Source organism: Spea bombifrons, chromosome 5 (genome assembly GCF_027358695.1).
Source record: "Spea bombifrons isolate aSpeBom1 chromosome 5, aSpeBom1.2.pri, whole genome shotgun sequence".
In the NCBI taxonomy this organism is placed as follows: Eukaryota; Metazoa; Chordata; class Amphibia; order Anura; family Pelobatidae; genus Spea; species Spea bombifrons.
Window position 1 is genome coordinate 23,843,431 of NC_071091.1, and position 14,816 is coordinate 23,858,246.

Below are 14,816 nucleotides of genomic sequence, written 5' to 3' on the forward strand. Positions count from 1 at the left end.
AATTAAATCTTCAGCAGCAAGACCAATTTCCCCGGGACATCAGATCTCTGATTTTGGTTAATTCCTTTTGATAATGAATATTCCTTTTAGCTATTCTGAACACACTACACTAAATTAGTCAAAATCAGCTGGAGCAGAGAAAGCTTCTTTCTAGCAGAATGGTTGACCTAGATTCAGAAAATGGGATTGAGTTAAGTCATTTATACATCGAAAGCTGAGGAGCGCTCTTCTCTCTTTAGGGCAGTCTCTGATGTTTGGAAACTGTTAATAGACGATACAGCTTTCTCGCTTTTGATCAGAGCATTAAGAGGTATTAATGCCGCTTCCTTCTATAATTATTTTAGCTTCAGACTAAGGAGTGCAGCTTCCATCATGCAGTAATTCTAACATAGCTACACAAAGTTATGACCTAAGTTGCCGTCTATGACAGAGGATTACTGTGGCCTGACCTTACAAAGAGAAATATATCCAGAAACTTGGGGTGAACAAGACATATCTCTTTGACTTAGATCAAAACTCTGGTGTAATTGGAACTTGTCTTTTTTAGAGCCACATAGACTTGACATGGCTCACTTCTGCGAAGTGAGTGGAGTATGTAGTGGACAGAACATATGCAGTAGTGGGCTGAGCTACCACTCAGCTCCTTCCTACTAGAGGAACCTGATCTTCCACTTTTTGGACCATACCACCGCTAACAGAAAGTCACTGGAACTGGAATTTCCTAACCTCTATCACACTGGTTACCATGTAAAATGCCCAGGGTACTCTCAAACATAGTACTTGATGATCTACTATCAAAGTGTGTGATCATTGTTTTTATTATTATTATGATTATGAATATTATAACACACCCATGGACCCCAAAAAAAGCTGCACACAAAATTAGAGTTGCATACCAATTTCAGAATTGTTGATGATATAATAAACAAATACTGTTTCAACGATCACAAACCTGCAGAAAAATAAATATTTCATTCTTGGAACGAAAGTCACAAAGTAGGTTATTGATGTATGGAAACATTTCATATCAAATGCTAGCAAAGTCAAATGGGGCATGTCATGTTAAGCAGGCAAAACTGTATAGATTCCTATCTAGCATCCTATCTAGATCTGTGAGGAATGTTACCTTGGGCTCTATGTATTTACAAATAGGGTTTTGAGTTTTTTGGTTTTTTTTATATAGGAAATCCACGTGCTTTGACTCAACATGCGAGGGAACACATCTTTTCTGGTGTAATTTTCATGTGTTCTTTGTAGTCCACACATTCGGTAAAGTGTACAACTGTAGCAGACAAAGCCACATAACATTCTTTATATTTAGACTACGGATTGTATGGGAAGTTTAAAATAAATATGAAAACAAAGATAAAAAAACTTGTAACCAGGGCGCCACACAAACCATACAACAAACTCCTCCCATTACCCTGCTTATGCTCCCCACCATGGGGCTACCAGACTCTAAAGCTTGTAAAGGAGCCATCAGGACCCAGTCCCTGGAAAGGGATCACAAGGCCCCAAACCCCCTGAAGTGGGGGAAGGGAAGGGAATGTTAGCCCCCGGCCCCTGGAGAGGGACCACCTGGGCCTCAACAACGAGCTAGACATGGGTAGCAGGCCATGAGAGCCTAGTCCCATGTAGCAGACCACAAGAACCAATGAGGGGGGCCTGTAAATGATGAAGAAGGTTCGGACCCACTGCTTGCCCCGGCAAATATACATCTACAATTATAAGATATGTGAAGGGAAAACAAGCAAATATGTGATGCCTTCTCGGGAGCTTGTAACTGTACAATTTTCTGAAAAGAAAAGGCAATCTGTGTTGTCTGTGGTTAAGCAACATGCCGCATTAAAAGGCATCAATATACTTCTACATGTATCTATCAGCACTTACTTATTTCCCTTAGGATACAATAAGGCGGGATTTATAATATATAGGTAAAAGCAGTGCAAAATAAACACAATGTCCAAACTTTTACTAGCGCTTAGTGGGGTATACTGCCCTAGGCCAACTAGACCCAGGCCCAGGCTGGCAAAGTCCAGGGTGGATGCCGCCTCTCTGCTGCATGTATATTGAAGTGATCACAGAGCACTTTAATATGCCTCCTTCTAAAGTGGGGTTGTCAGAGATCCCAAAATGTCCCATTAAAGATGTTGTAATAAAAATCATACATTTAGGGCCCTACGTAGCAGGATGTGGTAGTCACAAGCTGATATAATTACGGCGGACAATGAATCAATCAATTCACTCCCAATTTGATTCCCACCTCAATTTAGACTGCTACATACTGTTGAAAGGTATATTTCGTGTGGAGAAGTGATATCTATAAATGGACAGAAAACTCATGTTCTTGAAAGAGGAACTGAATATTTTGCTGCTGTTGCGTTCCTAATTACGCCTATCATTTGAAGAGATTAGCTTCATTAGAATTAAGTACGTAGCAGCAGAGGGTAACTACAGCACCTAGATACAGCGACAAAGCAATAAAGCCAGCTGATAGCCTTGGCTGCCATAAGTCTCTCTTACCTATCTCCATGAGGAAGTGTGCTGCTCGGAACCGTATTATTACATCATAACCTTATCAACACACGAGCTGGCCAAGATAATGGATATGTATGCTGAAAGGTACAGACAGCCAGACAACCTTGACACTGTTTCTATAGCGCTTTCCTACTTTTCTGGACTTCACTCTGCCATTTTAAGAGTTATTCGATTTTTTTCATTCCGGAATAAATGATTCCTTCACATAAATAATACACAAGGGTTATATTACATGTTTTTGTAGTTGGCCTACATTTTAAGAGGCAAAGTGTGGTTAGTTGCAAAACACATCATGAGAAGCGGCATGCTGTACAATTCTCTCCCTCGGGAAACATGGAATGCCAGAGTCATCATGTCATCTGCTGAATATCTCACAAAACCAGTTATTTCAGCTTAAAAAACACAGCCTTAATTAATTCTAAGAGAGGCACAGGTGCTGGGTGCATTGTAATGAATAATCAATCACAGGCATCAACTGCGTTGCAGATATTAGACAGAAGGGGCCGTTTATACATTTCTCAGTGTAGTTATATATCCACCATTTTTTTTTTTGCAAATCAATGTATCTTTCTGCCATCTAACCACTCAATAAGCCTAGGAAGTGAAACAGATTTCCATAACTAATGCAACAAAATAAATACGCCATCCTTTAGTTTTAAAATATTCCAGACGTATCATTTTTAAACATCAAAAATAGCCCCTGCATGAGGAAGAGAAATCAAATATTTGAAGAGGAACTGACATCTGCACATCTTATAGCATAACATTATTATTATTATTATTATTATTATGCAATCAGAATAATTATTTTGGGGATATTTAGTTTCAAAATAAGAGACTCTTATCTCAGTGGAGGTGAGATCTGTGCAATAATCCTGTAAGTTATATGTATGGTCGCGTAGGTGTTTTAAATCTGTAAATATCATTAACATGCTTTATTAAGTAGAATTGATGGTAAAATGCAGGATTGTGAAAGAGGCACGTAATACTTTGTCTGTGTTTGCTTCTTTCTTCTTTATGAAGGAGCTGCAGCAGAAATAGTCACCATAGTTTTTATTTGTTATATGATACTTTGATACGATCCAAAATATTTTACACAGTGAACTCATCATGTAAATCCAACTCTGTCTGGTAACCTCACACAGCCACCAAATGTAGAATGTCCAGCTGTTCTGTGGCATCTGCAGGATTACAGACGGAGATGTTTAAATATAGATGGATAAAAGTGGAGACATACTTGGTATCAGTACATCAAAGGAAGAAGGAATAAATCAGAAATCACCATCTTAACTAGCCTTGCTATAAGAAAAAAAAATCTGGTGCTGGAAATCTTTTTTCCCTCGAGTTTTAAAAGGTTGTCCCTTGTCAAGTTTAGCATTTGGAGGTGTGCTTGGCTGCTTAAGCTGGGTTAGCTGACTACATAATGTCCTTATTAAAGGTCCGTGCGGATACTCACAGGGAGCGGGGCTATAGAACAGTTCTTTTGCCTACAACCGAGCAAAGCCAGATTTGCCCTGATAGCTTCCTCACCGATAAACCAGACCAAGCAATACCACCTTTTACTGTTGACAGTTCTCGCTGCCCCTAAATGTCCAAGTAACTGTTGTTGTTCCTTGGGAACTTCTTTCATACCTCCTGTTGTTTATGAAGTCAGATGGAAATAGAAAACATTTTATACCCTATAATGTTTGCTGGATACTTTTTGTATCAGCACAATGGCAAACAACGAAATAAGTGGCATAGTGAGATAGAGGAGCAATGATACATCTGAGAAAGGAAGGAAAATATAGTAAATATTTTCCTTCCTTTCTCAGATGTATCATTGCTCCTCTATCTCACTATGCCACTTATTTAAGGCACACTCCAGCCATTTAATTATTGTTTCTCCCCTTCTAAATACATGGAGGGATCCTATAGAATCTCCCTATGCAGTTGCCTATTTTCCTGTCCCCTAGCTCCTAGGTTTGCAAGAGATGTGTTTAGCTGATCAACGGCTACTTTGCATGTAAAAAGCACCCCCATTGATTTTAATTGGGAGTACATGCCTTCCACTGATTGCCAATAGTGTGAAAACTAGACCACATAGGGGCAGTACACTATAGCTCTGAATCTGCAGCTTCTCCCAAAGGGTAATACTTTCACATGCATTCTTCATTGGATGGGACACTAGACTATATTAGGGCACTGATGGTTTTGAATGTTGAACGACCAAGCATATCGGAAATAACGGGTATTGGGGGTCATAACTTTGCAAAAAAGCCAGAATCTTTTGGCAGTGTTGTACAGAATGCAATGTCCAATACATGCACCCCATTTGGTAGCTCTTGGTCAGAATTACAGCACACCAACTTGTTCCCAAAATGTCACTTAGAATTTCATAGAACTGGCACTGGCTGACGCAAAGCAATACATCTTCCCTTTAGCAACATGTCTGCATACTCATTAATCTGATTACATGTACTCTGAATGATACCAGCCTCGCAAAAGAGGAGCTTCAGGGAATATGTTTAGGAAGAGCTGCATCTCACATGTCCTTGGCCTTTGTTAAATCCCCTGCTATTATTCATGCATACTTCTTTTAGTACACAGGGAATATGACTTCCGATGTATTCATCATAAAAAGATCATTTTGATAACAGTGAAGGAAATACAAAAAGTACTGGGAATACAGAAAGAACTAGAATTTAAAGAATGTTTTTTTAAGTTATTTTTAATGCCAGTAGCACTTGGCATTTGCTTTTAGAAAGCGCCATAGGTTGTTTTTTTTCATACGCTGTTAATCTTCATGGTCACCCAATGACTTCTTCTGGTTAGTATTGCCAGAAACCTTCACATTTTCTCTTAATATTCTCTTGCGGATGCTGATGAATGTGCCTGGGAAAGGAAACACTTCATCAGTAGGCAGCATTTCTATAGCTACTTTTATATTGTTCAGTTGTGCAGTTCTACAATGCGAAATAGTCTGAATGAGTTAATACAGTTTGGTGAAAGATTTATAAAGAAGCCCAGAAAGCCATTAAGGTAAATGCAACGGGCAATAGATTAAAAAAATGAGAGCCCTCCACTAATCCTCTAACTGCTACTGGATTTGCAGTATATGAAAGGGAGAGATTTTATGATTGCAAGATTAAACCATCATCGGGATTGAGCCTCGTTTAATCTATTGGTGTGCAGGCTCACGGGGCATCTTTTTTTTTAGATTGTCAGGCAGGATCTATCCCAGTCTTTTGGACTCTGCGTCAGGCTTCCCACATCGGTTTAAATTGCTCACAGAGCAGAAATGATGCTTCCTTTACAAATTAGTAGTGGCACCGATATGTAGATGTGTCCTTACCCTGCACACTAACAAACTTCTGGTTGGATGCTGTTGCTGAGGAGGGGGTTTTGTTCATTTTAAGCGTGAGGGCTGCTGTTGTTGCAGGCACACGCCTGTGTTAAGAAGTAAAACAAAGCAGAGCCGTTAGTTATTGAAATGCAGAAGCTCCTTCCATCCCACAAGACAGCCCATTCAAGTCACATGCCGGAGGTCTCCGCAGAATGGGCTGCAGCTGCTTCCAATCTGCTGTCTAGCATCAGAAGCAGCTGGACCAACCTAGTGACTGTAAGCCTACAAGGCTCAGAGGAGGAAACCAAAAAGATCTGGGATTCGGACACCATGCTGTCCGAGGAGTTATGGCTGGAGAATGAGAAAACCTATGCTGCTGTCCACAAATCCAAAAAGGGCAGGAAGCAGCAGGAGCTCCTGGCACTGGCGTTGGGGGTAAAGGTGGGAGGAAGAAGTGCAATTTTATGGCAGCCTCTGAAACTTTTTGCCTATTCACAGATCACTTCACTGGTTAGAAGAGCAGCCCTGTCACAAAATGACAACCACTGTAACTATGAGAAAGCACACAACTTCAAGGTAAGAGTCGACTTTTAATCTATATTATTTCTCTTGTCGATCAAAAGCTTTATTGTCCTCCTTTTTAGTGCAAAGGGGCAATGTGTAGTTTGCAAGCCCCCCTCCATTAAAGGGTTAAGAATTATATTCTATTCTAGTTTCACTATTTCACAGAATGTCTTGTAAGCCAAAGCGGGTACCATATGAACATCTTTTCTCGTCTCCACAGAAAAGAACACACTTTATCTTCTTTATAGTTAAAACTAAGCATTACTTACTCCTTGCTTTTGTTTGGTTCCAGTGGCCAATTTTCTTTGTGGCTAATGCATCTTGTACTAAAGGATCGCAGGCAATGGTGGACATTAGAGATAGCCCTCTGTTGCCAAATGAGCCAGCCATGTGTCACACCTGTAGACAGCTACCAAGAGCTTGTAACTTCACTTGTTAAAGTTACTGCATGTAATGTAGCTGCTCCATACACTTCATGTGTTTGCATTTGAAGAAGAGACCACAGGTCCCAAAGCCTATGTTTTCCTATATATCCATTAGAAGTATCACCTTCCACTAACGGATACATTTATGGAGTCTTTATGTCCGATGCTAGAGACCAGGATACAAAATGTATTTTTAGAAAAAAATAATTCCACTTTCATTTTTAAGATGTCCTCCTGTGCCAGTATTCAGGAAAGATTTACACAAACAAAGTGCTATTCACTAAAGTGTTGCTGTTCTAGCAAGAGAGAAATAATAAAGATCTTCCATATCTCCAGCTTGCACAAAATGTAAAAAGTCCCTTGGACTTTATTAAATAGAAGCATATGCCTCATTGCCCTCCTACGTATCACTCGTTGGGAAGGATCTCTCCTGCGATGATTGATACAGTTAGATCTTGTCTGATTAGCGTAAGCAGCGTTAAACTCTGGGAAAGCAAACAGCGGCTCTGAAGCTGTTGACGATCTGCAAATCCCATGGCTATGGGTTATGAGAATTGTAAATCACTAACGGCTAGAGTTGTGCTAGCTGGCTCTGCCTAGTAAGAGAGAAAGAGACTATGATATAGGTTTAACCAAAGCTGCATGATTGTGTATCACCCTTCAAGTAAAGGGTTAAACTAGTACATTTTGGTCTGTCGGTGCAACACAAGCTTTTGACACATTGTTGGCAATGTAAAAACCTAAGTGTGTTTTCACCTGAAATAGTTAAAAGAATGACCGTAAAACAGCATCCACTCAGCAATCGAATGAATACAGCTCCCAAGATGCCCTGCCGGCTTTTAGCTTAGCATCATGGGAATTACGGAACAGCTGGAGCAAGCGGTTACTCAGCCGAGCTTTGTGTTCCGTGTCTTTTATACAATACATAAATATAAACAGAAAGGATTAATAATGTTGCTCTGTAATATATACAGCCTCGCATACATTGCATTTCCGACCAAAGATCCCTGGAATTGAACTGCGGTGCTTGGTTTCATACACGTTATAATGTAATAATCTCAGCCCAGAGTCACATCTGCTTCGTATCTTCAGTATTCTTGGAAGACAGTGGTTAACATAAAGCTTACACTTAAACAGAGTTGCTTATTTGCCTTATTGCTCCTGCTGGCTTTTTACCTTGAAGTCTTTTTTTAGGTTAATGCTTATGTTCTATTTTCTGTCACGGTACAAATTCAGCTGTATACCCTAAAGCCTGCATTCCCGGAATCTAGTCATTGTCTGGCATTAGGGGTGATCTGCTGTAGAGAGGATGGTTTTCAGTAACAGGGTAAATGCAGGTCACACTTATCTGTGATGCGTAAGTAGACTATAATTTGTTTATGGCATCATCACATTGAATCACTACTGGTCCCAGGACCCCGTGAGATGATGCAATTCGCATGCGGAAATCTGCTTACTTTAAAATTGTGCTTATGACACTCTGAGTAATGCCTCTGACCTTAGTTCAAGCTAAATCGGATGAATAAAAGACTCAACATAAAGTAGCATTGGCTCTTTTGGCAGTCTTCCATCTTTCTATATTTCCTAGTATGTGGTCTGGGTCATCATACTTAATGGCTAGCCAAGTCTTTTCATTCACCGGGTGCTCATTTACTGTTTATTTTCTTTAGATATATTGATTGTTAGAGAGAAAAGTATTCCTGAGATGTAAGGAATGCAGTGAAAATAATATGAGCAAATTATAGTTTACTTGTGGTTGTAATGGATTGAGAAATGCCCTGATGGATTTGGTATGTGAAAACATCTAGGTGATGAAGAATAATATAGAGTTTCCCCATAAATGTAAAGGATTTAATGGGAAGAAAAAAAACAGGATGATGTTTAATTTATGGCAAAAGGGGCAACTCCTTAGGCGTCCATAGCAGTTGTCCATTCTGCCCCCCTTAACAACCTCCAAGGAGACCCTAAGGGTAAACAGTGTCACTGTGGAATTAGTGGTCTGTGAAGCTGATTTATCCTGGAGCCTAGCATTAGACAGCTCATAGAATTTAAAGACTCACTGGTGGATATATCTGTCCCAACGGACTTAAAGTCATCCAGCCCATCACGCTACACCAACAGGATTGGAGCTTCAACAATGGCAGCAGGTACAACTGATGGAGGCTTACTCAACACCTAATAATAATAATAATAATAATAATAATAATTTTTATTATTAAAGAAGCCTTGAAAACGAACCACTAAAGGAGGAGGATGGAAGGAATGGATTTGCATTTATTGTTTAATTGAATGATTACAGACAGGAAGTCCAAACAGCATCGTGTAGCAACGTCTAACCCCCAAACCGTGCTGTAGTAAAGGGAAAATAAAAACTAAAGGCGATGACAAAGGAAAAATGTGAGCTTGCCTTTGCTCATTTTATTGGCAAAGCAGGACATTGGTTTTTATTCAGCTGCCAAGACATGTCGTATAGGCCTAAAAATTGCTGTATTCGCAAAATAATATGTCGTTCCCTATTATTTTCTCTTATTCTTCCCTTTCTCTTCCAAGTGGAGGAACACAGTGATGTTTCAGGAATTCACATCATCTGTTGTACTCGCCTCTGAATGGAAATGATTTTGGTATAAAAAAAAAATACAAAATACCTGATTTCCTTCTTTTGTTTCCCCGAAATTTGCCGATGTTTGCCAATGCACGTTTGTGGCACACTGAGAGTTAAATTATTCTGCATTACAATCCTTATTGATATAGGGGTCAGTTAACTAAAGAGAGAATTAATAGGAGAGTTTGCAGGAGAGTTGTGACTCCAGCTCCTTGGGGTTTATTCACTAAAGGAAGAAGTGGCCGGAGAGTTTACAAATGAGTGTGGGCTTCAACTTCCTTCACTTCGCTATTCATGGTAAAGGGTCAACACTGATGGGCTTATCCAGCAAGCGCTGTCCTTGGATAACTGATTCAATGGAGAGTTTAACAAGAATCCCTGGTTTAACTGCATTATACAGAGCCAGCCGAACTCTTCCTGCGGCCTTCATAATGAATAGTAAAGTGAGGGAGTTGAAACCACAACTCTCCCTTTAGTGAATAGAAGCTTTTGACTTCAATGTGCATTACAAAGTGACATCAATGAGAAGTCCACTCAACTTATGCATTATGCAGGGCCATTTCAGTCCTTGTTGCTGCAGAAACGTGCAAGTGCTGGCCCTTCAAAAATAATGGTGACGAGGGGGAAGAGAATAAACCCTAATAACATTGCTCCCAAATTTTTCAAAGAATACTGGCTATTAGTTAAACAAAAGTAGGTTTTCTGAGAAAGACAATATTTCACATCCAACGTTACAGCTACAGCCATGTTGTAAGCCTGAGCCTCTGGAGTGCGAGTAGTTTTCACTTTCATATAATAAGGATAATGTTCAGAGCCAATGCCGCTGTCTTTTTTCCAGCACAATATCGCTGAATAAACAAGGCTGCCTGTTGAAAATAGTTTCCGTATTTCCATGGCATTAAACGTTCCCGGTGGACAATCGGCATTTGTGGTTAATATAGAAAAACGTTGCTGGTTTGCTATTGCCAGTTGCTCTTAAAAGTATATCACAAAAACCGGCAGCGTCGTGTTCTGTAGTGTTGTGAAAAGAAACCGTAATAGACCATTGTCTCAAAATACATATTCTATACAATTACATGACAACATGCATTAGTAATTTGAATATTTTGGAAACTTGGGAGACTTTTCACAGTTTAAAAAAACTTTGGGTCCAAAGAAATTCAGTTTCAAATCAAATTCAGATCCTGAACAAACCTCTCTCGTTTTGCAGTTGGCATATGCCGTCCCCTGGAGGTGGTGTCGGTAACTCTTTTGGATGGAATGGTCCTCTCTGCACTACCGCACAATTCATTATTATTGTAATAATAGCCCTTTCCAGGCATTTTACCAGAATTGCTTTTTTATATTTATATATACTAAACCTTTTCAATTCTAGTATTTCTGGTCTATTGGGTATTAAATGTAAAATCTGATTTAAAACAGAATATTTTCTTACTCTTTAATTTCCTGTAATTGTTTTCAGTGGTATTATGAGGAAAATAAATTATGTTTTCTCTTTTCGTGAAAGGTTATCAAGCTACTCCTGCATAATGTGTAAATATTCTAATTAGACACACAAAGACATCTTTGATCATTGTGCACTTTTTCATGAGTGTGTGTAAAATGTATTAGAAACAATAAGAAATGTTTATAGTTCACAGAATTTTAACCTAAACTGATTATAGTTTCAGGTATGATTCAGACAGCAATATAAGTACCTCTGTTTTTAGTCTTCTGCCATTAATAGTGAGACCCAGATCATCAGAGATGGAAGTGATGTGGAGCATTAATGCAAGAGTTAATCCATACTCTGTAAATGACACCGCCAAAAGGTTTTATTGTATGCGGTGTGCATTATGCCCGTTAATGTCTCTGAACACAGATAACTTGCACCTGATACGCTAATGCAATATCTTTCTTTGGCTACCGTGTCACTTAAGCAGTAAAGATGACTGTTCCACTACTTTGCTGCAGTGTTTATCAGAGGTTATGGAGGCAATGTACAAAAGAATGCCCTCTTAATCATAAATAAAGGGGAATTTGTACACTACTTTAGTCTTTTTGGGGTTTTTCTTATGAGTAATATGCTGACTGCTTGACAGTAGCGATCTAAGGCAGCTCATTTCCACTATATATACAGCTTACCCCGTTTCAAGCTGCCCGCGCCGTGCACAGGACTCCAGAGTCACTTGGGGTTTCTCATAGCTGAAGGCAGAGAGAACAGACATAGTGTGATGTTCCAACACATTCGAAGAGCTTACAAGGGTGTAGAAACAAGCTGTCATTTGGTCGTGAACAGCAAATGCTTTGTGACTCGGATGATACAATTTCTTGTGTACACTATGGTCATGCAAAATGCAGAGATGCACGCATGAAATATGTATTGCAACGGGGTTTCTTACTTTAAATATTAATAGTGACATTTGTGCATGTGTCCCGCTGCTCTTGTATTGTATGTGCATTACATATTTTCAGTGTAGCAGTTGGACTTTATAACTCCTTTTTGATATAACAGATGTGATATGTTACATATTCACATGTTGTTAACATTTTACATGCCAGTGTTCTGTGCTAAGTATCATCCTTGAACATGTTATTAAGCATTCCTGATTCACATCAACCAGTGGGTTTTGTGGGGCTACATTTGTAACCTCATAATAAATGCTTTAACTGGATACATTGGCAGAGATAGATAGAAAGCCACTGGTTTTAAAAGTTATTTTGACTTTTTTTCACATGAGTCTGCACCAGGGATCTTTGCAGGCATGGGCACTGTTTTGTGTAGAAAAGAACACTGAGACATTTTGATCTTGAGGTATTCCCTAAGTGGTTTTAAGGGCCAACCAGAAGCTTCTTGTAGGTAAAACTTACCCGGACCACAAATTCCAGCTTGGGGCAACTTAGATTGAAACCAATGAGTAAAACATGTGAGTACAGGAGATACCTGTGTGCTTTTGTTACCAATGTGTAAGGGGTCTGTAGTGGAGAGGCCCTGACTATCATCGCTGGTACCCTTCCCAGGTCCTCCTGAGAGCCTTGCTGGAAACATCAGGTCTGGGGTGGCTGTCCTCCTTTTCAGGATCAATTTTGAAAGATGCCTTTTAGCATAGTTCTATCTCTCTCTGTGGCTATATGTGTTTCCTGATCTTCCAACACAATAAAGCAGACAACTGCCAGAACCTAATGAAGCAGACAATGGAGATCTTATTGGGCAAGGGATGTGGCATTTATCCTCTGTAGAGCAAAAGAAAGATCAACGCAAAGATATAACTTAAATTAGTTATCAAGACAAACTAACGAATAACTAATGAGCAATGGGATGTGTGCTAAGGCAGCCAATGGGAGAAGAGTCTACGTTCCCCGGCAGCCAATGAAGAGAACCTAACCTCTCCATGGAATGCTGTAGGGAGGAGCAACCAGTAAGAGAAGTGACAGAAAGCGTTATTAATAATAGATGTACAGATATCGTGCATGTTTCTTTATTACAAAATCATGTCTGTATTTAAACAGCTCAGCCCTAAAAGTTACAATCATTATAATCATGTATTTTTTACCTTTATATTTCTACTGTTTAATGTTTTCAAGTGAAAACTCTAAAAACAAAAGGACATACTGAAAACAAATGAGCCTCTCTTGGTCTGGCAAAAGTACAAGTATTTGCTATAAGCAAACTCAGACATGTGGCCATACTAATTAAGATTAGTGTAAAGCAACAAAACTAACATTTAGTGTTAATGAGACACATATAAATATTAAGAAGTAGTTTAATTAGCTTAATACTCTTAACATTATGTTTTATAGTGATTCTTATTTACCATCCCCTCTATTAGAGTAAAACATCCCATCTGTCCAAACGCTGAATAGATGTTATTGTACGGAGCCAAACTTGGTAAATTAGAATCGACAAAAATCTTTTGACTCATGTAATTCTTCTGGGAAAAGAGGTCGGAAGTCTGTAAAAGTATGTGTGTTAGCAAGACTGAGACCCTGGGAAAATATGCAGTTTTCAGTTCTGCAGAATGTAAGTTGGCTCTCTCTCTCATTCCAAGAGAAAACAGTTTTTCCTTCTTAAAGCACTTGAAAGGAAAAAGACTGTAAATAAATGTAATAACAAAGGTCTGTTAGGTGCTTTCTAGATTTGGACCACACATACAATATTTATTTGAATTTTAACCCCTTTGATGAGCAGTAGGAGATTTATGCATGTCGTTTTTATGTTTGTTAGTGTGTATTTCAAGTACATGTGTTTTCCTCTGTATACTACCCAAGAGTTTCTATTTAGGACCTGCACCTTCTTTTCTTCTCTGATGTCTCTGTTTTATAGGAGCCCAGAATGTTTGCTTTGTATGTGTATGATTTGGCCCTCCCTGTTGGGCGATCTCATACACTCTGATCGGCGACGGAGGGACGCACAGCTCTCTGTGTGAGATCAGCTACCAGGGAGTTCAGTGTAAAACAAGGCAGCGTCTCCCTAAGAAGAAACCTCAAATATTATTTTTAATGACATCTTCATGAAGTCCCCTAAAGAATAACTAGTCTGGAAAGTCTAGAAAGTAAAAAAAAGATAATATTAATAATGAAAAAAAAGTTTTCAAAAATTTCACCAAAAGCATTAAAAAATTAATATTTGTTCTTATTTAAATTGTCCAAAAAATTTAAAAAACAGAAGCTGCTTCCCCAACCCAAAAAAATGAAAAATAAGACAAATTGATCTCTTCCCAGAAGCTGCACATGCCACTAGGGTATGGCAGTCTTGGAAAGAGTTAAACTAAGTTATCCGTCCTATTGCCGTCCTATTGCCTAACAATAATTTACCCATATATGCCAAGGACTACTATAAGACTACACTATACTAGCTATTTATCAGGAAGAATATTATATATAATTAATATTTTATTAATCCTGATAATGAAACTGGTATTCAGTTATATGAACTGAACATTTTGGAAAAAATGTGGAAAACATTGTATAATAAAGACATATTTTTCTGGGAAGAGCTGTAATTCCACTAAACCCAAATAAAGGGCATAAGTGAAAAGTGGTGGATGAAAGAAACATGTGTTCCGCGTATCAGTGTTTAGCCTTCAGCATCTTGTGACTTGCATTACTTGTTTAATTTTCTGTGGAAAATAAACAGTAACGGTTTTCTTGTGACCACAACTGATGTACATTTCTGTGGAACATACAGAAAATGTCAAACATTACATGAATTCTTGTTTGGAGATAGATTTCCATTCTACCATAAGAACATTCCTTGCAAGAAAAATCTTTTCTTTTTGCTAAGGTGTGTTTGATGGTGGAGAGGTCACCGGTATATGATTTACATGCACCAATTCTAGACCAGCTTACTCAAACCCTATGGCTGTTGGTCTCTTGGTCTCTT

At 38.9% G+C, this 14,816-nt stretch overlaps 1 protein-coding gene across 1 annotated transcript in view; it reads left to right on the plus strand.

Moving 5' to 3' along the window:
- Positions 1 to 14,816, plus strand: part of CHN2 (chimerin 2) — a 95,972-nt gene that overhangs the window by 64,704 nt on the left and 16,452 nt on the right. Inside the window, exon 7 of the mRNA XM_053466311.1 lies at positions 6,362 to 6,439. Coding sequence (XP_053322286.1) covers positions 6,362 to 6,439 — 78 coding nt within the window. The remainder of the gene's footprint in view (positions 1 to 6,361; positions 6,440 to 14,816) is intronic.